Below are 27,476 nucleotides of genomic sequence, written 5' to 3' on the forward strand. Positions count from 1 at the left end.
CTTATTGTATATAAATAGTTGTATTATATAAATAAAAAGAATTTTATATAATAATAATAATAATAAAATTCAGGGTTCTTTTCTTGTAATTCCTTACATAAGGATTCAGAAATTACTAGACCTTTGCCTACACAAACAAATTGTTGATAAAACTCCAAAATGACTTTTCTTTTTACCCAATTTTTTTTTCACAAGTTTTTTTTTTTTTTTTTATACAACGAATAACATGAGTTTTAAATCATTATAAATAGTTAGAACTTGACTCTCCCGGGGGGGGGACCATTTCCCGGACCCGCTCCACCACCGTAGCACGATATTATCTACTTTGGGCCCCGACCACGCCCTCACGATTTTGTTTCTGGGAACTCACACGAGAACTTCCCGATAGGTCACCCATCTTGGGAATGCTTTCGCGCACTTCTCGCTTAACTTCGGAGTTCCTACGGAAGCCGAAGGATTGTGACATCCCATATCGCCCAAGGGAGTGATCCTTAAATGTATATTCTCATCCCTACCTAGCACGAGGCCTTTTGGGAGCTCACTGGCTTCTTATTCCGTAGGAACTCCGAAGTTAAGCGAGAAGCGCGAAAGAGCATTCCCAGGATGGGTGACCCATTGGGAAGTTCTCGTGTGAGTTCCCAGAAACAAAACCATGAGGGCGTGGTTGGGGCCCAAAGCAGACAATATCGTGCTACGGTGGTGGAACGGGCCCGGGAAGTGGTCCCCCCGGGGCGGGATGTGACAATTTGGTATCAGAACCTAACCCTGGTCGCGTGTGTGCCAACGAGGACGTCGGGCCCCTAAGGGGGGTGGATTGTGACATCCCACATCGCCTAGGGGAGTGATCCTTAAATGTATATTCTCATCCCTACCTAGCACGAGGTCTTTTGGGAGCTCACTGGCTTCGGTTTCCGTAGGAACTCCGAAGTTAGACGAGAAGCGTGCGAGAGCATTCCCATCGGGAAGTTCTCGTGTGAGTTTTCAGAAACAAAACATTGAGGGCGTGGTTGGGACCCAAAGCGGACAATATCGTGCTACGGTGGTGGAGCGGGCGTGGGAAGTGGTCCCCCCCCCGGGCCAGGATGTGACACTACATTAGGCCTGGTTTGACACACCATATAAAGCACTCGATAGGCCTAGTTATACAAAGCCAATTATTTGGTGCCCCAATTGGATAAATAGTCACCTGACTAATAATCTGGCCCCACCTAAATAATACGCTTCACACCTGCTAAATAGTCCACTCCAAAGTGTCTGTATAATTAGTCGGCTCCATATATAAACCGCCTGCTATGTTCAATCTTCTTCTTCTCCGGCCGAAGCTTTTCTTCGTCATCTTCTTCTCTAACCAAGTTTTTCTTCGTCGTCTTCTTCTTCTTCTTCTTGGTGGATTAATTCTAATTTGTTTTCTGTTTGAGTTTTCTGGGTTTTCTCCATCACCAAGAACCTGGGTATTTTTATAGGAGTTTTAACGAAAAGCTCGCAGTACTGTTCATTTTAACGAAAAACTACATTTTTACACTTAAAAAGTTAATCCTAGTACTATTCATTTTACTTTTATCATTTAAACTCAAAGTTTTCAATTTTTTTTTATTAGTTTTCCTTATTTTTATTGCAGCACCAATTTCAATACAAAGATTTTGGTTTTTGTTTTTTCATGTGCATCTGAGCTTTGTACTCTTCAGGGTTGAGGGTTTTAATTAAAGTATAAAACTTCAATAATTCGATATTGATTTTCTTTTTGGTAATTACGGGCCGTTGTGGCCATTACATTTTTGAATGCTAGATTTTGGAGTGGATATCATTGAATCGGGAAATACGTTTCCTGGAAATTGAAAATTTTTGGGATTTGGAGCTTGTATTGTAGTGTTCTTCAGTAATCAATGGATGATTGCAGATCTGAAAATGCAGTAGATGTTATCTGCTTTTCTGGATTTCACATAGGAAAATATTCTATTTAAGATCATCTTTAATGGTTGGGTTAAAAGATAAATATTTTAATTTGAAAAATTTAATTTTTAGTCCAGAAATAACTTTTATGCTTCAACTGTTCTAGTCTAAAATTTTAGTCGTGGATTATTAAAGAATGAATTTAGGCTATTTTTTTTGTTAAATTAAATTTAAAAAAAAAATAAATATGTAGACTATGGTAAATTAATTTTATGAACATTTTAATATAAAAAAATTTATATTCCGATAAATAGTGGATGGAGTCCACTCCGATCTCTGGGCTAAATTTTGGGGGGAATTTGACCTTGGTTTAGCATTTAGCATTTAGCCCAAATTTTCCCCTTGGATTAGAGTGGGTTTGGAGGGTAATTTGACTTTTAGCCTACCATTGGAGTTGGTCTAAAAGCGAACCATCTTTATTTATTTATTTTCTTTTTTGCCATTTTGAAGCCTTTAATCCATTTCTTGTAGAGTGTGGTATGAGAAACTAGGAGGTTGGGTTCACTGGATTGGAAGGTCCATCAATGGGTTTACCGGTGGAAAAGATATGAATAAAGGAAGAGGACAACCAGGGTTTTCCATTTTCATTCCTTTTTTTTTAATTATTGTCGGTGCAATGGACAAACAAAAAATAATAATATGGAAAACCTTTTACAAGCACAATGTTAAATAGGTCAATCTTTAGTTCAATATTGTACTAAACACCCGATCAATTTAGTCAGTACTATCTGACGACAAATTATCATATCTGACTGAAATAGTCAATACAGTCCGAATTACCAAACGAAGCCTGAAATATTTTCCCCTTTTATTTTGATCATTAGTTGATAATTATTGGTCAATTAACTCACGATAAGAATGGTTTTAGGGGCTTATTATCTATATTTTCCTTTTTACTTCAACAAATTTCTCTTAATTTACGATCATCGGATCAACTGAATTAGAGAATATCAAATGACATAAATTAACAAGAGGTGTATGAGAAAAAATGGTGTGTGGATAACACACCCCTTGATTTTTCTGCAATTAGCCCTAGCACATAACTAGTGCTTATCTCAAAATGCACTTCAAGTGCTTACTCAAAAACACTTTCATAAAAAATAAAAAATAAACATTTTCAATCATTGTAAAAACATTTTCAAATGTACACATAAACTGTTGGCATTATTTACAAATTTTTCCGCAACTTGTAAAATCCTCACGATTTATTTTGCATCTACATGCAAAATATAAACGGTCAGGTTTCACGTCTTATCTAAGAAAAATCAACATAATGAATGATTCAATAATATATGTATTTACAATACGACACTGTAAGCCTATGTATGTGAGGCAACATGCATGTGATTTTTAAGGAATTTATGCATTATATATCTTATTTATCTTATAACACGTGAATTAATAACTTCTCGTATAATTGTAACTGTAAAATCTAAAATCTTTTTGTGATTTTTTTTTTTTTTTATTGAACGCAAATCTTTTTGTGACTTTAGGACAAAGCCAAATGGGCTAAGTTAACGTTTTGTTTGTTTGTGCTTTTCTTAGTTTCTTTTGCTAAGTAAACGTTTTGTTTGTTTGTGCTTTTCTTAATGTCTTTTGCTGATTAGATATATCCACCGACTCTTAATAAAATGAGGATTCTCTCGCCTCTTAATCGCTTTTTTTTTTTTTTTTTCTTCGTTTCATACTTAAATAGTTACCGTTAAATCATGTCAATATTTTATATTAATTTTTTTATAAAGAGAATAAGACAAAAAACAATGTATGAAATAAGAGAAAAAAAAGAAGAAATGAAAATAGGAAGGAAGAGAATCATACTCCCTCTCTATATACCTCTCCTCTTTTCTTTGGTGTGGACGGGACATGCACACGCCCAATGGCATATGCTTTCTCACTTTTATTTGTCACTTTTTCTTTTGTAATGGTATTTTTGTAGGACAATCAATACAATGCTATATGTCCTTCGTATGCATAGTTTCTAGTTCTGTAATACGAGTAAACAAATTTGTAAAATGATCTTCAAAATTGGTATAAATCCTCATTTTAATACTTAAGATTTGAAATTAATAGTGGTTCCTGAGTTTGTTTACTGTTAACTATATTAGCCTTTCCTTGAAAAATCTCTGTTAAATAAGGATTAAAATGACAATGTATTATCAACAATATTAAACATTGGGTCAAAAAGATTTGACCAAAATTGAGGGTATTTTGTTATTTTTTCTTATTTAACAAAGATTTTTTATGGAATAACCAAAATGATTGATAGTGAACAAACTCATGGACTAGTTTTATCAATTTTAATTATCAGTGACTAAAGTGAAAAATTATGTCAATCTCCAAATGCCCTAAGGCTGTCCAAATTTGTGTTTTTCAATTCACTCTCTTCATTTATTCTTTTATACTATTATTCAACCTTGCACACAAGTTATTCAATGCTCCAAAGGAATCATACAATTAATATTTGAATTTTTTGAAAAATTCTTTTATAGAACCATATATTTATACTGAGAATTGCAATACATAAATTGATATCAAAATCGTAATATTCAAACCAAAAGACTTTTCATTTACTGGGCTGGCAAAATACGAATTGAAATTTAATACTTAGAGATTAATGTAAGCATCTCAAACCATCCATTTGCATGTTAATGTTTGAGATTTAAGATTTTAGGGTTATATTTACTAGATTTGAAAAGCTGAAAGACTTGTCATGGTGCAGTAATCTCAAACCATCCATTCTCCACATGAATTTAACAGTTCACATCAATGTAATCTCCACAAAACAATGTAGACGATACGTCCAAGATGCTTCAAAAATCCATCTTTTTTCTCACACCACTTTTTCCAATTCTCACATTTGATGTAGTTCAATAACTTGCACCATGCAATTTAGGTTCTAATAAGGGAAAAAATATTCGACTCCTTGCATATAATGAAAATTTTTCTAAAATGTACCCGTGCATGGATTGCAGGTATGTGAATGATTGAATTGTAACAGTCACAATCTAACGTTTCAAACATTGATGCATCCTATAAAATGATGCACAATGCCACTATCTTAGAGCATATATATATATATATATATATATATATATATATATATATATATTTTGGAATCTTGGATGGTAGAGTTTGCTTCTGACATAGTGTAACGGTTACAAACTAAGAATAAGACCAAAGGAACACTCCTTAATCACATAAAATTAATTGGCTCTTTTAGTTGCCATGAGATCCTATTGACCGACAATTTTACTTGCTGTTTGAGTTGATTTATCTTAAAAATGGTGATTGGCTATATTCTATTGTTAAAATTTAATCACATAAGCCCTAACTGGAATGAGGATCCTTTCCGGATTCTCTTTGTGAGGATCCAGGAGATCCTTTAATCGTGTTTGTTAATTGTAAATTGTACGGTCAGTTTTTATCAGATACTATTTGTGTTCAATTTTAAATATAAAATTTAAAATAATTTCTGACCGCAAGATATACGATAAACGGACATCATTAGTGAATTCTTGAGATCCTTACAAAATGTATCCGGAGAGGATCCTCATTCCCCTAACTGTACCCTTTAAATCATCGAAAAGGTTAACTCTAGTATTTTTTTTTTTAGTGTCGCTGTGACAGCATTATCAAACAAAAGAAAGAAAAAAATAATCGAGATAAATTATTAATCATGGAATGTGCTGGGGCCAAGCGAAGCAGTGTGATTTCTTTGCTACTTGGGGGCCTACTGGCTTGGAAGCAATAGTAGGCTCATGGTTAAGGACTTGATTTATTAATTAATTAGTGAGGTTTAAATAATTAAGCAACAGAGTTTCCAAGAGGAATTAAGAATATCCTTTAAAGTTTAAACAAATAAGCAAATGTTACTAATTAATTCAAGATTAAGGGTGTGGTGGTGGATTGATTTGTGGTTTGGAGAGATTATTCAATATATTCGGAATACGGAACGGTACGCCAAATGTCATTATACAAGTGGAAGGAAATTTTTATTTTAAGTGTCCTTCCACTTGTATAATGACATTTTACGTATATGGTTGTGTTTCGAACACACAAAAAAATTTAAAATGTGGTTAGGGCCGTCTTCTTCAACTTCATGCTTCCCTAATTCCTTACTTTAGTGTAATTAGAATATCGCTTGCAACGGTCAGAAGCAGTAGTTATAATTGCCAATGTGAGTCCAATTTCCATAGAGATAGAAAATGAAGTTCACTCGCCATATGGTACATAAAACCCCACCTAGCTAGAGAAGAACTTAGCACAAACCGTTGTATGCGCTGGCTGTGTCTTCATCTGTTTACGTGACAAGATGATTAGACTCTGGAAAAAAAATTTAACACAAACTATTATATGCAACGATTATATCTGCATCTCTCATCATATAACGAGATGTCTTATGGATGCAAATAGGACTAATTATTCATGTAATTAATGTGGAGTATAGAGGTTCTAATCTCATATGCCACGTTAAGCATCTAGCTTTGCTTCATTGCCATGCAATCAGAAATAAAACATGCACCAAGGTTTAATCATTAAAGAAGGTCTAAACACACACGTCAAGTATGTCGCATTAGATCATAATCTTTCGTTTATTTTCAGGTGCATATATACATTATTAGAAAGATAGATTAATTCACAAGATTGCAATTGCAAAGTAATGTGTATTTCCACCATTATGCTTAAATGATATCAAGTAGCATAGATTTTGTAGTTTGTGAAGTTTACACCACATAATTCCTATTTTAAAAGAAAACATAAGTAGATATGTGTACGATCCAGATTGGATTGGTTTCACCCTAAAACTAGAACAAACCAGTTAAACCATAACGATTTGATTTGGTTCAGTTTTGACCAAAAATACTAAGAAAAGAGAACCAAAACAAAATGGTAAACCCAACAATAACAAAAATTCAACAAACCATTACATACTTTTCTTATTGCACATCAAATTATTCTAAAATCCATCATCAAAGTTTAAAGTTTAACAACTAAAATAATTACAAGTCAAAGATCTTTAATGTTCAATTAACCTTCAAATTCATCGTTCTTGCATAGTTATTAGACAATAAAAAAGACAATGAGCAGGAATGATCACTTTTTGATATTTTATTGCAAAAAGGATTCATGTGTCATTGCGTCATTGTTGTGTGATCGTTATGTTATTGTTGTGTCGTCGTTGTATGATCAATATGTGATCGTTAATTACAAATAATCATTTATGCATGTCAACAAGTGATCATACCTGTTAGTTGCCCATAAAAAGATACATGTATAAAATAAAATCATTTAAATACCATTACGTAAGTGGTCAATCTGTAATCAAACCAATTCATTCAATTCATCTTTTAAACACTTGACTTTTTCTTTGGTAAAAAACAAACCAAACCGGTCACTATCGTCCGGATCGGTCGGTCTGATTAGTTCGGCCATATTGATGCCCACCCTAGAAGGAATTGGATGAAAATCGTGTAGGAATGAAAAAAATGGTACAATAGTCAGAGTTGGGCCATAAGAAGGGAGAAGGGTATGAGGCCCACGAATAAGTTCGGTTTGGTCCATAATAATTTGTGATAGAAAGTTCGCTTTGTATTTTAACAATTTATTATTTAGTGTTAACTACAAGAAAATATCTTTTTAAGCCCAGGAATTATTTGGCACTGAAAAATAGTCGTATTCTAATTACTATAAGAAAACGAAGGTTTTTATTATTACGGTATAGTGATATTCCTCTTTACTTGTATGAGAGATCTTAGTTCGATTCTCGCCAAAGTCGAATTTGAACCACATTATTGCTAGCCTATTGTGAGACTAAATCTATTCCTCCCCCCTTAGTGTAGATAAGATAATATCGTTTCTTTTTAAAAGAAAAAAACCAAGATTAGGCACCAATACTTAATAACAATTTAATTGACAACAAAAAAAGAAGAAATTATTATTAATCCTCCAAAAATCTAATTTTGTACTCCATATATTTTATATTAAAAAAAAGTCTCTTACGAGCAATTGACAAGTAAAATTTTGAATTACCAAAAATAATTTCCAAAAAATAAAATAAATTAGTGCATAGCGAGTATTTTGAAGTGCTTACAATGGGTTGTACACTCAATTAGTGACTGTAACACATGCAAGATAAAGGGGTTGAATTAATATTAAGATCAGGCCCAACCCATTATCTTTGTGCAGGCCCATTTCAAATTGGAATCTTCTTCTTCTCCTCTGTTATCTCTGGCCCCACTAAACCTGTGCCTTTTAACTTTTGTTACCACATGATAAGGGTCCCACTGGTCGTACAACGATAACGGCTATCTTCACTCCACTCCAATAAAAGTGAGAGTTAAAAATCTCTAGGCAAGATTAGATAATTTCGTTTTATTAGTTTAATTACTTTGCTCAAAATAGTCCTAACAAAAATATCCTTTCTAACACTGAAAAAGATCCTTTTCTAACACTATTCCGTTATGTATTTCAACAATTCGAGTCGTTTATTTTTTTTTTCATATTATCATTTAAAGATCATTTTTGTAAAAGATTATCCGACTCCAACAATGTTTAATCATTAAAACGTGCAAAAATCTGTAATCAATTAAATAAAGTTTATATGATATGTACAATACAATGACTAAACAATTAGGGCTAACTAATTTTTACATAGATAATTTTTAAAAGAGAATTTAGATACTGAATAGTTTAGAATGTTAAACGACACTAAAAAGAATACTGTATTTAAGAAGTCAATAATGTAGAAAAAATGTAGATAATGTAGAAAAAAATGTAGTCATATCTTATATAGTTTGCAAAAAATTTACAATCTTTTGAGGCAGTGGCGGAGCCATGAAAGGACCAGGATAGTCCCACGCCCATCCTGACATTTTTTCAGTTGTAAAAATGTAGTGTTATGCTTATGATTTTCAAGGCTTTTGTAGGCTCAGGCCCAATTCCCACATTTTTACTTTAATTTATTTCATCATTGTTTGATTTGAGGTTGATAGCTCCTATGGAGTTTAGGCAATCAGTTGGTTGTGAGTTTTGAGGAGGATTTTAGTATGGGGATCAGTGGAGGAGAGAAGAAGAAAGTTAGAGAGGCTTGGGGTTTAGGTATAAGAAGAAGATGATGAGATGACAACATATCAAGCCCAAACGACGTTGGTCGGTTATTCATTACATGATAGAGTAAGTTTTGTAAGTTTCAGAGAGCGTTTCAGATTGAGATATTTGGACCCTTCCTAGGCTGAAATTTTGACTCCCTGCCACTGCTTTGAGATATCATATACCGTGAGTTTTTAGCTGATGAATTTTAATCATTTAATTCTTAACCAAAAGTTTAACAATTTAACAATTAAAAACTTCAAAATATATAATACTCGGGAGAATGCTATAATACATTCCACGTTCAAAGCAAATAAAGACAAACATGTAAAATTATGGAGAGTGAATCTGCAGAGGGGGCAGACGGGCCAGAGGGACAACTCTGTTAGTTGGGTCTTGGACTCTTGGCCCACACGTCTAAATATACCCATAGGTCGAAGGACAATTCTACCCCTTTGTTAATTTTTGGCTCTGCTTTGACTCTAAGCCAAAATAGTCTGCTTTCGTAGTCTTATTGGGCAGTTTGGTCTTTTCACTACAAAAGCACCATTTCGCTTTATTTTCGTACTATTTCTACAACACTACCAACTCCAACAAAGTAGTGTAGGAAGGAAAACCAGGGAGAGAGAGAGAGAGAGTTGAAGGCTCTGCAACTGCTACAATGTTGAAGAAGAAGATGGTGTTCTTCTTGCATCTTCTATTTCTCCTTTCTTTTGGTGTTTCTGGTAAGAAAAAGGTTCAACCAAGTTCAAATAAACCTCACTTTTTGTTATTAAAATTCTTGGTTTTTTATCTTTTATTTTTCTGAAAATTTTCTGGGTCTTTATTTTCTGTGCAGGTGAAGGGCAAGACTCCATTGTTTCTGTACAATCTGGAGATCTCAGTGAGGTTGCAAGCAGCATTTTAAAGGCAGAAACTTGGCTCAAAACCCACGTCCTTGCTCACTACCCTTCCACCCCCATCACCGCCATTGTCGTCGGCGGCGTTGGCGGCGTCCCTCTTCTTCTCTGCCGGAAAGAGCAAGAACACACTCTCACTCTCATCCTCCCGGCCGTCAAGAACTTGCACCACTCCCTCACACAGTGGGGCCTCCAGGAACACATCAAACTCTCACCCGCCTTCGCTCCTTCTTGTTTCGACGGAAGCTCCGATATCTTTGGGAAATTTGTGAGGCCTGTCCTAGATTTTCTCAAGGGAGCATCTCAAACTGTCTCTCCAACGTTGGTGTCTTCTCACTCCGAAAGGCTTGAAGACTTTATCGGCGTTAGCTTTAACTTTGACGATTATACTGTCCTTCTTGACAACCCCGGAGAGAGAAAACCCAGAGGCAGGAAGCTCTCTGCGGACCCCTTTCCAGCAAGACCGACGCCATTGCCTAAAGTTTTAGAAACCCCACTTCACTCCACTGTTGGTCTCTCTGTTCCCGCCAATGTGGCTAAAAATCCTCATCCTCCACTGCCCCAAACTGCCTCTCCGCCGCTCCAAGTTCCTTCCCCACAACCCCGAAGCGCCGCCTCTCCACCACCACTCCTACTGCCTTCCCCAGAGGCACAAACAGCCTCTCCACCACCACTCCAAATAGCTTCTCCACCAGATACGGGGTTCTCCTCAGCCCCAGAAAACCCTCCTTTTGTTGATGATTCCCCTCCGCCGTCCCCTGCCACATTTCCACCCTGCAGGCCGACACACGTGCCGCCTCCTACCCCAGCCCCTCAGACTGCAGTGCACAACAAGCTGTGGTGTGTGGCCAAGCCGACTGTTCCTTCAGACACTCTGCAGGTGGCAATGGACTACGCCTGCGGAGACGGCGGTGCTGACTGCTCGGAGATCATGCCGGACGGCAACTGCTACAGCCCCGATTCTGTTGTGGCACATGCTTCCTACGCCTTCAACAGCTACTGGCAGAAGAACAAGAAGACCGGAGGGACTTGCAGCTTCGATGGCACTGCAATGTTGATTAACAATGATCCAAGTAAAAAAGCCTCTTCATCTCCCAATTTTGATTAGTCTGTAAATGTTCCTCTTTTGCAAGCTTGCTGATATGGAGTGTTATCTTTTCGATTGCAGGTTATCTTCAGTGTCGATTCATTCTCACCTGAATGCAGTCGGAGCGGAAACTGAGACTGGTAGCTCTTCTTCTACGATGGGAAATCAGATTCTGAGGTGACCTTGTAGTTGTTCAGCCATTAGTTTATGTTACTAGTTTAGTTTAGTATAGCATTATTCAGTTCCAGGTAATATCTGGTTTCTTTTGATATGTAATCCTGCTCCTCTTGCTATAACCACAGAGATTCAGCTTACCCGTCCAAACATCGAACTTTTGGTTTTCTGAACGATATGTTTGTCGCATGAACTTGCAAAACCGCAACATAAAATACCGCAAGCACTGACTCGAAGCTAGAGTCGTGTGCGGTCAAAGAACATCAAAACTTAACCTCCCAATGTAATAAGCAGCCTGGAAGCACATTGAACAAAAGTGGTGCTGCTGAAAGATAAGAGTATATCATCGCATCAAACAAATGATCTAAACAAGAAAGTGTAACTCTACAATTTACAGATGCAGAATCCAGCATCATCGGTGTGATGCAAAGAATTTCGGATCTTGAAACCGAATGCGGCATTTATCTCATAGCATTCACGCTCTGCAACTATTTGATCCGTTTGACAACATAACGTTGATCGAAACTTGGCTTAAGTAGTAAAAGGAGGTACAATATTCTGTACCACATACACATTCATTCGACAATGTGAAAACAGAAATTGAAGTCATCAACATTCCTCGTCGTTAGTTGTACCGGCTAGTGCTGCGGAACTTCCAATTTCACCATCATCTGAAACTTTACCACAACCTTCATTCTGCAAAAACGCACACAATCAGACAAACGGAAACATAATAAATAACTACATGAAGTAACAGCCAGGATTAAAACAACAAGTATCCCCTCACTTGAGGAAAGATCATCAACGGAAAAGATTCATGTTAACCTTACATGCTGACTATATTGGTATCTTATTTCAATGCAATCTTATAATCCCCAAAGGAAATACTAGCCCCTTGCCACACGCCTAGACCCCCCACTCCCACTACGTGGATTTTTTTTTTTTGGTGAATTTTTTGTTTCTTTTTGACATCCTAATGGGATAAGAGTAATTTGGATACAACCAAAGCTTCACCGTTTATATATATATACATATATGTGTATACATACATATATATAAAAAACAAAATATACAAACAACTCAGATCATTTAAAATAGTTGGTCCAGATTCCAGAACTACGCAACATATGTAAGCAGAAGTATAGGAAGACAGAATTAAGAAAGAGTTGTACCTTTTTAACTTTACCATGAGCTGACATTATCTCATAAAACTTACGCATCAGCATTTCTTCTTCGACCTGCAGATTGTACAGCAATTTAAATTAGATTGTTTGTTTTATACTCAGCACATATGAACAAGCAGGCATATTTTAATTCAGACTGTTTTAGAATTGGTAGAATGAAAAACAACCTTCAGTTGGTGCAATTCCTCTGACATTGATATTTTAGCTTCCGTGAGGAGCTCGTTTTGCTTCTCCAAATGCCTATACACAGAAAATAAACCAAAATAAACTTACAAAAAACAACATTTATACCTATCAAAATTAAATTTCACGTAAAGAAAAGAGCCCAGGTTCCAAATGAATGAAAATGCGACTGAATTGACCCTAGCTACGCTTCCGAACGGAGTGGAAGAAGGGAAGAGTATCTTGAACTAGGAAAAGGATCCAATGACTTCAAAAGAATTGAACGACGAGCCGTATGAGGTGAAATCTCATGTATGATTGAAAAGACTTACTTCAAAATCTCTCCGGTGTATCTAGGGTCCATGTTAATAATCTGTAATTCGTAATCCTAGATGTTGATGTGAGCTTAGGACAAAGATTGCGAATTTAGGGACCTTTGGCTGGGTCTGTCTGGTGTTGTTTTGGACTGGGTCAAGATAATTTGGCTCTGTCCTGCAAATACCAATTAAGCAAAGAAAGGAAAATCAGAGACAGATTCAAACGGAACTCAAACATAAAATCCAGCACTAACAGAAAATACTAAACTATAACACCATCTCACAAGCTGACGGTACGACTTAAAGAACTATGATGAATTTACAACCCAAATCTACACAATAAAGCAAATGTACCACAAAAGAGCTGACACTAGGGTTCATGTTCAAATTTTGAAATCCTAGTTGCTAATGGGGGCACAGGACAAAGAGTGAAATTAGGCTCCTTTAGGTACACCAGACAGGTCTCGATCATAATTTTGTATTGAACTGAATTGACATATTTTTAGGTTGTCCGGTAAACACCAATTAATTACAGAAGAAACAAGAAATCAAGAGCTATCCACGCATGCGATCAAATTGTCACTGAGAAACAAAGAGTTTCTGTTACTGTTGAATCAGTTAATCTGAGAAACCAAGCAGGAACAGAGCAAGCCTACGAGGTACAGAAAGATGCAAAACAAAATGATCAAAGAAACGAAACCATACAGTACCGTTCACCAATATGAAAGTGTGTTCCGTATCTCTTGTGATTAAGTGTCTAATGCCAAAGCTGGGAGAAACAAAAGAAGAGAATAATGCCAGAGGGTGTTCAATATCCGATACCAATTTTTTAGCCATTTGATCTGTGTATCAGCCTGCACATTTTAAATTCAAATGAAAATTGCTAGTGCTAAGTGCTAATGGTATGCTACCATACGTCCTGGCGCGCTATTGACTTACCATGAAGAATCATGACGGTAAAGGTCACCTGGATGGTAGAAGATATAGAAATTCATGAGCTGCCAGAATATCAGCAGGAGTAAATAAGTCCTCTACTTGAAGATGTAGAGTTTGACCCGGAATATTTTCGGTCCATATTTAGTGGGGAAATGTTGCTCGGACCATGATTAAGCTGACGGGACTGTCAAAAAAATTCGCCTACTTCAATTTTACAGTTACACATTTCCTAATGCTTTGTTTGAAACCAAATGTAATCTCAATTCCCAGAACTATTTCATCCAATAAAACATTACAAATTCAATCACAAAAGTTCATATCAAATGCTGACACCAATTCAAGATTAGCTAGAAAGTTTCAGTTCATATCCAAAGTTTTTAGGATTTAAACAGCACGAGATCATCAAAGTTATAAAATTGCATGCGTTGATGAAGAAAACAATGGAAACTTAGCACAATTTTCAAGGTTTTATGTAAACCCTAAACCCTAACAAATATGATATCAGGATCTGAAAATCTAAAATTATTAAAAAAAAAAAAAAAAAAAAAAAATCAGAATTTGCTTAACGAAAAAGGGTATTAAAATAATTACAGGAATTAAAAAATATCATCAAATCTGAAACTTACCAGCAGATGGGCAAATGCGCCTTGACGGCGGCTCAAGAGTATCGACGCAACCGCGGGAAGGAATTCGACGACTGCGTTTATCGGAGGGAACGCTTGACGTTTGAGGAGGTATTGGGCCTTACAAGTCAGGGCCTTGTCTTTCTTTCTTCAAGTTAACTGAAAAAGAGGGCCCATTTTATTGAGGTGTACAACCCGGCCCAAACCTCGCATGAGCACGAGGGATTATAATCTAGCACATGAATACCACGTGGATTCTGATGGTTTGTGGTTGATTGCACACATGACATGTTTATACATATTGATAATTAAGAATAAAAGTTTTGCATTCTGATAATGGTGGAGAGTATGTAAATCATGATTTTGAATACTAGTTTGAGGCTCATGACATTCTACTTGAGATGATTTGCCCTCAGACATTCCAATAAAATGGTGTGGTCGAGGGTACAATTCAACATATTCTTGAAACCGCACGTGCTTTACTTATTGGATCACATGCTCCTCGTAGTTGTTATTGTTTTTTTTTGTTGAATCGATTGCCCTCTAAGGTCTTGAATTTTCAGACTCCATTGAAGACTATCTACGTATGGCCCCTTGCCATATGCTTTAATGTTTTTTTTATGAACAGTTCAGATTGTTGATATCAGGTTTCGATATTTATGGTTAACTGAACTATGAGTCGATGTTATATAATTTCTATAAACACTTTATAAACTCCGAGAAATATTTTCATTAATCATAAAAATTTGAACGTGACGTCAACGATCCAAACAATTCATCTTTTTGAATCCACTAAAAGATCATGTTTTCAAAAATGAAGATATGAAAAAACGAAATCTAGTGAGAAGAATAGAGTATAAACGTAAAATCGATGATTAAATATAAATCTAGGATTTATAGATTATAATGTTGAATTTCGGAGTTGACCTCTCCACGAAAGTTGTAGAGCTTGTCATTAGGAGTATTTGTGTGTGTATTTTTTTTTATATACATTTTTCACAGTTGTACATTAATTATTATGAATTTTTATTAAGTTGCACTCAGTCAAAAATCACTATTCATGAGGGTTTGGAGGACTTTAATTAAAAATCGAAATGACGGTGTAACCATCTCCAAGCGTAAATGATGTAATCACGAGTGTTTTTATAACTTTCACATTTTTTACACGTGTAAAGTAATTATTATGAATTTTCATTTATTCTGAACTCCCCTAAAAACACTATTCACGAAGGTTTCAAGGTTTCAAAATCCAAACAACTATATACCCATCCTCAAAGTGTAGAGGATGTGATCACGAGCATTTGCATATCTTTTGACATTTTCACACTTGTAAATTAATTATTCTTTTAATGAGCTTTTGTATTTTGTGCGAAAAATAAAATTATGTTAAAATTCATAATAACTAATTTATAAGTGTGAAAAATGTGAAATAAATATGTAAATGCTCGTGGTTGCATCTTTTACGATTTGACGATGGGTACATTGTTGTTTAAATTTTCAAACCCTCCAAACCCTATTTTTTAGATGGAGTTGAAAATGTATAATAATTCATAATAAAAAGTGAAAAAACTATGTTAATACTGTCCACATTCTCTATGTTTTGATAATGGTTACATCGTCATTTGGATTTTTAGGATTAGGGTTTCAGGGCGTGGGGTATGTGGATACTAATTTAGTGACTACATGGTATGTAGATACTAATTTAGGATGGCATTTTACATTGCGTTTTCGTGGTTGATTGCACACATATGACATGTTTATACGTATTGATAATTAAGAGTAAAAGCCTTGCATTCTGATAATGGTGGAGAGTATGTAAATCACAATTTTGAACACTAGTTTGAGGCTCATGACATTCTATATGAGACGACTTGCCCTCATACATTCCAACAAAATGGTGTGGTCAAGGGTACAATTCGACATATTCTTGAAACTGCACGTGCTTTACTTATTGGATCACATGCTCCTCGTAGTTATTGGAATAATATTGTTGTTATTATTGTTTTTTTGTTGAATCGAAAGCCCTCTAAGGTCTTGAAGTTCCAGACTCCATTGAAGACTATCTACTTATGGCCCCTTGCCATATGCTTTAATGCTTCCTTTATGAACAATTCAGATTGTTAATATTAGGTTCCGATATTTATGATTAACTGAAATATGAGTCAATGTTTTATAATTTCTATAAATCTTAAAAACTCCGAGCAATATTTTCGTTGATTGTAAAAATTTGAACGTGATGTCAACGATCCAAACAATTCATCTTTTTGAATCAACTAAAAGATCATGTTTTCAAAAATGAAAATATGAAAAAACAAAATCCAGTAAGAAGAATGGAGTATAAACATAAAATATACGATTAAATATAAATCTAGGATTTATAGATTATAATGTTGAATTTCGGAGTTGACCTCTCCACGAAAGTTGTAGAGCTTGTCATTAGGAATATTTGTATACATATATATATATATATTTATACATTTTTCACACTTGTACATTAATTATTATGAATTTTTATTAATTTGCACTCAGACAAAAAGCACTATTCATGAGGTTTGGAGGGCTTTAATTAAAAATTGAAACGACGGTGTAACCATCTTCAAGCGTAAATGATGTAATCATGAGTGTTTGTATATTTTTCACACTTATAAATTAATTATTATGAATTTTCATTTATTTTGAACTCCCTTAAAAACACTGTTCATGAGGGTTTGAAGGTTTCAAAAATCCAAACAACTCTATACCCATCGTCAAAGCATAGAGGATGAGATCACGAGTGTTTGCATATCTTTTGACATTTTCACACTTATAAATGAATTATTCTTTTAATGTGCTTTTGTATTTTGTAGGAAAAATAAAATTACGTTAAAATTCATAATAACTAATTTATAAGTGTGAAAAATGTCAAAAGATATGCAAACGCTCGTGATCACATCCTTTACACTTTGACAATGGGTACGTTGTTGTTTTAATTTTCAAACCCTCCAAACCCTATTTTTTAGGTGAAGTTGAAAATGAATAATAATTCATAATAAAAAAATGAAAAAACTGTGTTGATACTTGTGATCTCATTTTCTATGCTTTGACAATGGTTACATCGTCGTTTAGGTTTTTAGGATTAGGGTTTTAAGGTTTGGGGTGTGTGGATACTAATTTAGTGCAATGTGGTATGTAGATACTAATTTAGAATGACGTTTTTCATTTGATTATTTATTAAAGTAAAATATAATTTCTTTAACGGGTAATAGGTTGAGTCATATTACTCGTTAATTTCAATGGATCAAGTTCGAATCAGGTCACATTACCCGTTCAATAGGTTTGGCACGACACAATCCATTAAAAAATAATCACAATTTTCCCAAAAATTGGGCCTTCTCTTCCAGCCTCTTCGCCTTCGACTCTAGAACGAATTTTCATGTTTTAAAAAATAATTATAATTTTCCAATTTTATAAAAAACTTAACCAAATAAAAAAAAAAGCCGAACTAAACTAAGACTGAATTGAACTCACTCCTATGCAATACTTCAGAAAGGTTGTGTCCTTTCTTGAAGAAGCAAAAGTTGCATCTCTTCAAAATAAAAACAAAAGTCACCGTTTAGTTTTATAGTCTAGTGATATTCTGTTTTATTTGCAAGTGAGGGGTTTCAGATTTGAATCTTATGAATAGAGAGCTTGATACCAATTTATTCTCCACACCTCTTAGTATAAATATATCATTATCACAACTCATATAAACAATTTTTATTCAAATAAATAATTTAATTCGTAAATGAATTAACAGGTTAAGTTATGGAAAAACAGGGTGACAAAAGAAGCACCAAGATGGAACGATGTTGCGAATTTCTTAGATGTTTACTCTTATGGACTTGAGTTTGAGTTGGCCTCTAAGCAATGCGGGCAAACTGCCATACTACCAAGACGGAATACATAAAAATTGAACTTGGTTTTGTGTACTTTATTTATGGAACAAAACCATGGTCATGAACTCATGATTTTGGTAAGTACTTCGGCAGCTGGCACTCGGCAAAAAGCTATAAAGCTGAAAAACGAAAGCCTAACTTTCAGGATTTGGACCACACAACCAAGTTCCACGCAACAAAGTATCTTTAACTCTTAATTAAGGTTAATGTAAAGAAACCAAGTAATTAACAATACAGAAATCATGTTGTAGGACATGCTTGTTTTAGTTTTGAGTTCATGGGCTCAATAGGAGCTGCTCATGGAGTGTTCAGTAGACCAAAAACTTGAAGGTTACAACCAAAAGAGAAAAAATTTGACGTTTGGGGCATTGACATGCACACTATATTATATTAATATTAAGCCAACCGTTATTCCAACTTAATTACTGCTAGACAACAATAATTTTAAATTTTAAGTTGTTAGGAATAAGTCAACAATGTATATCAAATTACTACTATACTTTCATCATGCATGTAAAAAGTGAACATTCGAAAGATAAACATATAGATGTAGCCTCACTACGCATCGTACGTGCAAACCAACAAGAAGTTGGTGTAATAGGACATGTCATCTTGGAAACATGGCTTGGATCGGATAACATGTTAAGCAAGTTCCAAAAACTTAGGATTATAAGTCACTAAGCCAAACAATAGCCTCTAGGCCAACAGGGCAGCCATAGGAATGAATAATATTGTGCCCATACTCAACCTAGAAATGATGGAAAAAATCATTTCATGCTTTTGGCTTGCTAAGGAAATAGAAGTAGTACTTCCTAAAGGATGTGCTAAACAGAGTGGACACCTCCTAAACTTAAAATTAATTAAGAAAGGCATGAAATCCAACTGGGAAAGATTCTAAAGTTTTTTTAGGGTTATCAACACCAGACTAGTTGGCAGTGAATTTAACTTACCATTTTCTAGATGCAATTTGTATGTTGTCTAATCTTGGCAGATATGATTTAGTTTGTTAACATCGATCTAGCTAACTAAGTAGCTAGCTAGGGATCAAAAGGAAAGAATTAGGACGGCTTAACGGATGGAACGGCTTTACAATATTGAATATATATGAACTTTGGAAAAGATTTCAGCATCAAAATACAAGGATTACAGATAACAGATCGCAGACTATAATGTCAGAATATTTTTTTCTAATTAAGCTATATATTTATATATATATTGTCATGAAACCATTAGCTACCATAATGACTCCATATGGTCCTCACAATATTATAACAACATATTTATAATTAAATTTTCTGATGCCATTGAATTATAAAACAATCTGTGGCCATGTGCCTTTCCATAATTACCTGAATTCGCATAAACCGCTTCTTCCCCCTTCTTTATAATGTTGTCTGCAAATAATTTAAGCCCAGTTCATCATCTCTGCTTTAACCCAGGTTTTCATTTGGTTGATTTTGGACTACAAGTCACGTAAATTAAGTAGCTACTTTGGATCGTATGAAATCCACTCAAGCCCTAGTGTTTGGAAAAATAATATTAGTTAGCCTTTTGCTTCATTATTATTTAAGGGGATCTGTGGTATTTTATGTCTTAAAATTTTCTTGTAAGTGAATATTTGTATTGCTTACTTATTGAGATTAGCGTTAGCTTTTTTTTTTTTAATAGGGTGGTTTGTAACTCAGTTAGATGTAAGTCTGACAAGATGTTGCCTCTTCGAGTTTTGCATCTTGTTAGATTTTTTGTAGCGTTTTTTTGTTCCTCAGTTAATTGATTAATATATCGTAGTTTTGTAATTCGTTTGTTCGTTTATTTTGCACTATTCTGATTTTCAACACTAAATTATCTAGTTGTTTTAGAATCTGAAAAGTCACTATCATCTGCATGAAGATAAATTGAACTATCTCAGTCACACAAACACACAACCAGGTTCATAAGTAGGTTTAATTACAGTTACTCAAGTGGTCCCTTACCTTGATAGCTAGCGAACTTTCCATTAAGCTGGAAGGAAATAATTTTATCAGAAACAAAAACAAATAAATTAGATAATGTTGGGCAAAGAAACTCAACTAACTAGCAAGGCCACATGGTATGGGTCACAGTGTACATATATAAGTCAATCAAAGTACAATTGGCATCCACAATGTTCCCCCTATCTTCTTCTTGTGGTCACATCCCTATAAGATTTCTGTGGTATTCCAATTCCATTGATAATGTAGGACCTAATTAAAAACTTCCAATGACCTGTAGAACATGTTGTGCAAATTTGCAATGTCTGACGATATAATGAAAACCTTTTGACTAAACCCTAATATAATGCCTGTCTCAACCCGACCAATTCTCATGGAGAAGATCTTACCAAAGATTTGTGACTCAAATTTTGTTTCAGAATTTGTTGAGAGTCCAGACATCTTTTCAGGAATCAATCTCATCTTGCATGGATCTTCGTATATAGATCTTAATTAAGGGTGCAACGTTCTTTCACATTTGATATTCCCATCTGCTGCATACATACATACATACATACATACATACATACATACATATATATATATATATATTTGTGTGTGTGTATATATATTACGTTCATTGGATTCTCGATGCTAAGAAATATATACATATATATATGCATTAAAAATTAAACTATGAAGACATTAATCTGGGGATGTGTGTTTAGAGGAGAATATATATATACGATATATGATAAAACTAACCCTAGTGATTGAATAAAACTTTGGTTAATCTGGTAGTGACATTGGAGAAGTGGATTGGAGCATTACATGTGAGGGAATATAAAAGATTGGATAAGATAAAAAGAAAAATAGGTCCAGCATTTTGATTGGACCAGACAATAAACAATTGAGGTATTATCCAATCAGATTTTTCCAGAAAACAAGACTGACTGAAGTCATATCCTGCCCTAGGTTCACTGAATCAGTAGAGTACATAGCAATGGAATGCATCAATGGATCACGTGGTTTTCATGTGCATTTGGTTTTCAGACCATATTTGTAGCCCTAGTTGGTTATTTTCTAGCTCAAGCAACAGATGTTGCGCTTTCAATTTGCTCGAGCTCAATAAAATCCGATATGTAAATCCCAAATTTACCACGTTAATAGTGTAAAATTAGAAAATAAAAAATGTAATCCGTTTGAGAGGTGAAAAAAAACTTATTCGTTTAGTGCCTTGAATGAGAGAGTTCGAGAGTACTTGAGAAAATATAAAATGCTCCTAAAGGGAGGTAACTTACGTACTTTTCTTATAACCTCGACATGATCGACAATATTTGACAAATTCTTTTAAGAAAATAACAAAAAAGAGAAGCAACACAGAAGTGCATATGCATCATGCAAAAAACCCCTTGAGAAGCACGAAACAACTCATAGAGAGAAACAAAGTACCAACTAAAACAAAAAAGCCAACCCTCCTCGTACTTAAACCTATAAGATTTGACACAAATGAAATAAGTCAAAAGGAAGAAGACGAGGTGTGGCTGCGAGAGAATGAGGAATTAATGAATAAGAAGACATGGTGTTAGTGAAGGGAGGGAGTGAGGCATATAGCTAGTTCTTTGGATGTGTTTTACAGTGTTCTTACGGAGTAATTGGGTTTGTAAATCGATCGAATTTAATGAAGAAGGCAATCAAAATATGAAGCTAGTTGAGGCGATCGGTCTTTTGTAAATATGCAAATCGGTTTTAGAGTCGAACTGAGTTGAATATATGCAAATCGATTTCTCTATTGTTGTCAAAAGAAAATAAACAAGGGTGGAGCTAGATATTGGCTCTTATGTTTTTCTGGCCCACCTCAGTGGTTGAGAAATGAAAAACATAAATCATCTTGCAATTAGGATACGATTTAGTAAATTCTTTCTTACTTGTAAGTGAAATGTTTCAATTTCAACTCTGATAAAATTTAGTATTTATATATAAACAATAAACAAGTAATATCTAGTGGAAATTTAGCCGAACTTGCAACTAATTTTCATTCTAATCCTAATTGCATCTCCCTTAGTATGTACCACTAAACTAATACCGACAAAGCAACAAGTAATGTTTGTCGATTTATGAGTTTATGTTTATAGTTAAGTCGCATGTTTACAGAAAAGAAAAGAAAAAGAAAAAAGTTGCATGATTTCATCTTTAACCGTTTAGACGTGTCGGGAGCGGAAAATGATGTGCGTGGTGGGGGCGGTGGTGCTGATTCAAAAGGGGTTAAAACAAAAGAGAGAAAGAGAGAGAATGAAGTGGGAACAGACTGAGGTTGGCTTTATGTGTTCTGTCTAGCTCTGGTGGCTGTCAAAGATAAGCAACACCTCATCCTTTTTATGGATGGTCTCTTTCTCTCGCTTCTGCTTGCCTGGTTTCTCTCTACTTTCTACTTTCTGGGCTGATTTCAGCTTTTGCTAGCTGCTGCCTTCTCTCTCCCCCTCTCTCTCCCCCTAATTCTGATAAAGGATATACTCATATATCGTGCAGCCTCGTTGCGTTTGTTTGTTTCTGCCACTGAATATTTGATTCCTTGTACTTTACCGACCACAACCCACTACTTCCCACTCTCACGCTTCCTTCTTCTTCCTCTTCACACATTCTGGTCCATTTGCTTCAAACCATCCTTCAGTTTTTAGAAGTTGACAACTTTTTGCTCGTTTTGGTCCCCTTGATCTTCATTTCAGGTGGGTTTTCGGTGCTTTCTTGTTTAAATAAATTTATGCAAATTCAAAAATTAATATTGAGTTGTGCTTGCTTAGATTTCTTGCATTTAGTATATGTATCACAGCATAGGCGAAATGTTTAGGAATTTTTAGCCGTTAAATCTTGGTCATTGAATCCTTCCCCGAAAACCACGTGGTCGCATATTAGAAATCTGCAGCATGAGTTGCTTTGGATGAAATTTCAATTCTTTTTTTTTTTTTTTTTTTGGTAAGCGACATGGGATATTCTGACCAATTCTGATCATCTTTATTTTTTCCCCCCCACTTGGTGGTGTTTGATGCTGATTCTTAAACACCCCAAACATTGATGCTTTCTGTCTACTTTCCTGGTGGTTTAATTCAACTAATACCACAGACATTGTTTGCTAATTGCCATTGCAGCAGGTGTTCTGATTTCAAAGAGGAAAGAACATTTTTTGGTGGTGGAATGTGGATTGTGGAGGGTTTTGGGTTCTGAATAAAAGTATTGAGAAGGCAAATATCTGGAGTGAGAGAAGGATAAACAAATAAGGGCCAGGGGCGGTGGTGTCAGTTTTAAGCAAGTGGGGTTTTTTTTTATTTAAAATTTCTTTTGCTTCTGGATTTTTGAGAATTATATATGTTTTGGGATGGTCAGTTGGTAATGGCTAATGTCTCCTGAGCTGGCCCTGTTTCTCCGGAGTCATTGGGTCGTGTAACCATTTCAGGAAGCAACCCCTTCCCTTCTTTTCATTCAAGGGAAGTGAACATTTTGTGGGAAGGATTCGGTCACAGTAGGTAGAACAACACCAGAGTTTTCCTAAGATCTGTTATTTTTTTTTTCCCCCTTTAAAATCCAAGTTGTCAGTTGTTCAATCGCCACTTTCGGGGAGTTTCCCCTTGTTTTTGGGGGGATTTTGGTATCGAATTCACAGCAGTGGTTGAATATTTGCAGCATTAGTAGGAATCAGGAATTGTGGAGGAGAGAAAACTAAGAAGTAGATCTCTTCCTTGCCAAAAATGAAGTTCATGAAACTTGGATCGAAACCGGATTTCTTTCAGACCGATGGAGACAATATAAGGTTAGTATCAGATCTTGTCACCTGAGCAACATGGTTTATTTTTCTTTAGTTTTGCTGGAAAATGAATCGAAGTGTGCTATTAACCCGGTTGTAGGTATATTTAGCCCTCTGCCGTAGTTTGTGAGATGCGTACCAATGTCCTTTCCTAAATTTAGATGTTTACTCTTAGTGGAGGCACAATGTAGTTGACCTCATTTACTCAACATGGATTAGGTAAAAGTTAGAACTTTCGGAATTTCTGAATAATCCTGTTTCACGTTTTAGACTCGCTCGCCTTTCAGGTGTAGATTTGTTGCCTGTGTAGGTACATGAGGAACCAAGATTTAAGTTCTGCAAGGTCATGGAATGCGACTTTAGTGTCATCTTATGATTCAACGGTGTTACTGTATTTGAAGTTTTGATGATGGAAATGTTCGAACGTGATATCAGTTTAAATAAAATTGTAGAGCTATGTGAAATCTCACTGTTAAGGCAAAACCATTTCCCCCATGAAAGTTAATTATTCACTGTTCATGTTCAATAATGCTTTCTAAACTAAATTTTTAAAATTGTAGTCTTAAAAAGGGTATGGCCCGTGCTGTCTGTTAAACTTAAAAGAAAATTTACATTTTTCTGCTTAGCATTACTCGTGTAATTTCTGCTTCTTGTTATGTGTTTGCTCAGGTTACTCTAATTCGATTAAGTGCATATTTTTGTCAAGTTTATGATTGACGCGTGACCATTTGTGCATCCAGATATGTCGCAACTGAGTTGGCAACTGATGTAGCTGTTAATGTCGGAGATGTGAAGTTTTATTTGCACAAGGTATGAAACCTGTTTGGTCTTAAACAGGATCCTACTTTTTGGTCGGTAGCTTGTTGTTTTCTAACATTATGGATTGATGGGGTACACAGTAATGGCATCTGTTTGATTGCCATAACTACTTAACCAGCCAAACTTGCATTGAATTTAGACACATTGATGGTGTTTCGGGACACCAATAGTTCCTTAGTTAATTTGTTAGGCTCTTTAAGACATTACTTATGATCCATTCTAATATAAAACATTAGTTATGATCCATTCTAATATATCTGTGATGCTTCTGTAGTTTCCTCTTCTGTCCAAGAGTGCACGCCTGCAGAAACTGGTCGCAACCACAAATGAAAACAGCGATGAAATCCACATCCATGATATTCCTGGCGGACCTGCTGCTTTTGAAATATGTGCCAAGTTCTGTTATGGCATGACTGTCACTCTCAATGCATACAATGTGGTTGCAACTCGATGCGCAGCAGAGTACCTGGAGATGTACGAAACTATTGATAAAGGAAACCTAGTCTACAAGGTTGAAGTGTTCCTAAACTCTAGCATCTTCCGGAGCTGGAAAGACTTGATTATTGTTCTTCAGACTACGAGGTCTCTTCTTCCATGGTCTGAGGAAGTTAAGGTGGTGAGCCACTGCCTCGATTCCATAGCTTCCAAGGCTACCATTGATACTTCCAAGGTGGAGTGGTCATATACATATAACCACAAAAAACTACCGTCTAATAATGGGGATGATTCACACTGGAATGGTGTGGCAAAACAACAGATGGTTCCAAAAGACTGGTGGGTGGAAGACCTCTGTGGGCTTCAACTTGATTTATACAAGCGGGTGATAACAATAATTAAGACCAAAGGAAGAATATCTGGTGATGTAATAGGGGAAGCCTTAAAGGCATATACCACCAGAAGGTTGTCAGGTTTTAGCAAGGGTATGATTCAGGGGGATGTTCTAAAGAATAAATCATTGGTGGAGACTGTAATCCCCTTACTTCCTGCAGGCAGTGTTCCTTGCAGTTTCTTACTTAAATTGTTAAAAGCGGCAAGACTGTTGGAATGTGGAGAGGTCGAAAAATGTGAGTTAATTCGCAAAATTGGCCAGCAGCTTGACGAGGCTACAGTTTCTGATCTTTTGATTCAAGCCCCAACTGATGAAGCAATAAAATATGAAGTTGATATAGTGCAGAGCTTAATTGAAGAGTTTGTGACACACGATCGAAGTGCTCAGACTGATCCTTCAATGGAAAGTGAATTCCAGGAGATTAGAAGTCCAAGGTTATCGGATTCTTCCAAGGTGAAGGTGGCAAAGCTGGTTGACGGCTATCTTACTGAGATTTCACGTGATCCCAACTTACCCGTGTCAAAGTTTGTCCATCTTGCTGAAATGGTATCAAGCTTCTCGAGACCAACTCATGATGGTCTTTACCGCGCCATTGACATGTATCTAAGGGTTAGTTCATGATACTCTTCCCTCCCCCCCATTTCATTTTTTGGGTTGTTGAGGCTTCAGTGTACCTTTGTTCCAATGAAACCTGCACAACTACCATAATCATTAATCACTTGAATTTTGTAAACATAATTTCATGTCTAAATGTGAGACTCACATAAAAGCTAACAGTAGGGAGCTTTCTCAGTTTTGAAATGTAACTGATCCATTGCGTGTCGATGCAGGAACACCCGGGGATCAGCAAGGGTGAGAGGAAGAGAATGTGCAAATTAATGGACTGCAGGAAGTTGTCAGTAGATGCCTGCATGCACGCTGTGCAAAATGAGCGGCTGCCCTTAAGAGTTGTTGTGCAGGTCCTTTTCTTTGAACAGATTAGGGCTTCGGCATCCGGTGGCAACAGTACACCTGATCTACAAGGCTCCATCAGGGCCTTGCTCCCTGGTGCGTCTCATGGGAGCTCAAGGTCTACAACCAACACAGAAGACGAATGGGATGCTGTGCCGACAGCAGAAGAAATCAAGGGTTTAAAATGTGAGATTTCTACTCTAAGGTTAGGCGAAGTGAATGGAGGAGTTGGAGTTGGAAGTGATAGAAATGGGAACCCCGGTGCTTCAAAAAATCTTGATAAAGTTCCATCCGGTAAAGTGAAAGGTATGTTCATGTCGAAAAAGATATTTTCTAAGCTGTGGTCAAGCAAAGAAGGGAGTGGTGAAATCAGTAGTTCTAATACATCAGAGAGCCCTGGTTCTTCTAGCAATGCAGAAGAAACAAAATTCACCCGTTCGAGGAGTAGGAGGAATTCGGTATCTTAGTTACAGGCATGCTTAGTAGATTAAAAGTATACACTGTTGACTTGTAAAACCGCCTCGCGTATCTGACATCAGGAGAATAGAATCAACTGACATGTTTTAGCTGTTTTTCTACTGCGATTTTGAGCCAAAGAGGTCGTGTTGTAGGAGAAGAAAAGAGATTCGGTATTTCATTTCTTGTAAGAAGAGCTCATGATCACATTTATGTTCCCAGACTACCTGTTGGTTTTCAGTTCTAACAGCTAAGTAGAAGTTTCTTCTTGTAATTGCCTATCTATCTTCCCTGGGATTTTATTTACTCTAGTGCAAAATTGGCAATTGTCATCA

General features: G+C 35.8%; 3 protein-coding genes across 10 annotated transcripts; 2 read left to right on the forward strand and 1 right to left on the reverse strand.

Annotated features, from left to right (window-relative positions):
* Positions 1–9,605: 9,605 nt before the first annotated feature.
* Positions 9,606–11,372, forward strand: LOC137748302 (glucan endo-1,3-beta-glucosidase 12-like). Its single transcript, XM_068488435.2, has 3 exons — positions 9,606–9,764; positions 9,878–11,011; positions 11,107–11,372. The coding sequence occupies exons 1-3, from the start codon at positions 9,701–9,703 to the stop codon at positions 11,136–11,138; spliced, it is 1,230 nt and encodes a 409-aa protein (XP_068344536.2). The 5' UTR covers positions 9,606–9,700; the 3' UTR covers positions 11,139–11,372.
* A 155-nt stretch (positions 11,373–11,527) lies between these two features.
* LOC137748303 (uncharacterized) lies at positions 11,528–14,571 on the reverse strand. 7 transcript variants are annotated; one of them, XM_088685028.1, is made up of 7 exons: positions 14,425–14,571; positions 13,802–13,982; positions 13,573–13,631; positions 12,878–13,037; positions 12,551–12,623; positions 12,372–12,437; positions 11,528–11,895 (listed from the first exon to the last, which is right to left on the reverse strand). In XM_088685028.1, exons 4-7 carry the CDS (start codon positions 12,907–12,909, stop codon positions 11,809–11,811), a joined length of 258 nt encoding a protein of 85 aa, XP_088541154.1. In that variant the 5' UTR covers positions 12,910–13,037; positions 13,573–13,631; positions 13,802–13,982; positions 14,425–14,571; the 3' UTR covers positions 11,528–11,808. The 7 variants fall into 7 exon arrangements, with proteins under 7 accessions (XP_088541154.1, XP_088541160.1, XP_068344538.2 ...); XM_088685034.1 differs by having other exon boundaries at positions 13,568–13,631; XM_068488437.2 differs by having other exon boundaries at positions 13,573–13,716.
* An 8,010-nt stretch (positions 14,572–22,581) lies between these two features.
* Positions 22,582–27,476, forward strand: LOC137748257 (phototropic-responsive NPH3 family protein NPY4). 2 transcript variants are annotated; one of them, XM_068488381.2, is made up of 5 exons: positions 22,582–23,013; positions 23,434–24,092; positions 24,827–24,896; positions 25,180–26,343; positions 26,565–27,476. In XM_068488381.2, exons 2-5 carry the CDS (start codon positions 24,031–24,033, stop codon positions 27,150–27,152), a joined length of 1,884 nt encoding a protein of 627 aa, XP_068344482.2. In that variant the 5' UTR covers positions 22,582–23,013; positions 23,434–24,030; the 3' UTR covers positions 27,153–27,476. The 2 variants fall into 2 exon arrangements, with proteins under 2 accessions (XP_068344482.2, XP_088541164.1); XM_088685038.1 differs by having other exon boundaries at positions 22,584–23,013; positions 23,437–24,092.

The sequence above is a fragment of the Pyrus communis genome, chromosome 2, assembly GCF_041283825.1.
Source record: "Pyrus communis isolate YQ-2024b chromosome 2, ASM4128382v1, whole genome shotgun sequence".
Taxonomy (NCBI): domain Eukaryota; kingdom Viridiplantae; phylum Streptophyta; class Magnoliopsida; order Rosales; family Rosaceae; genus Pyrus; species Pyrus communis.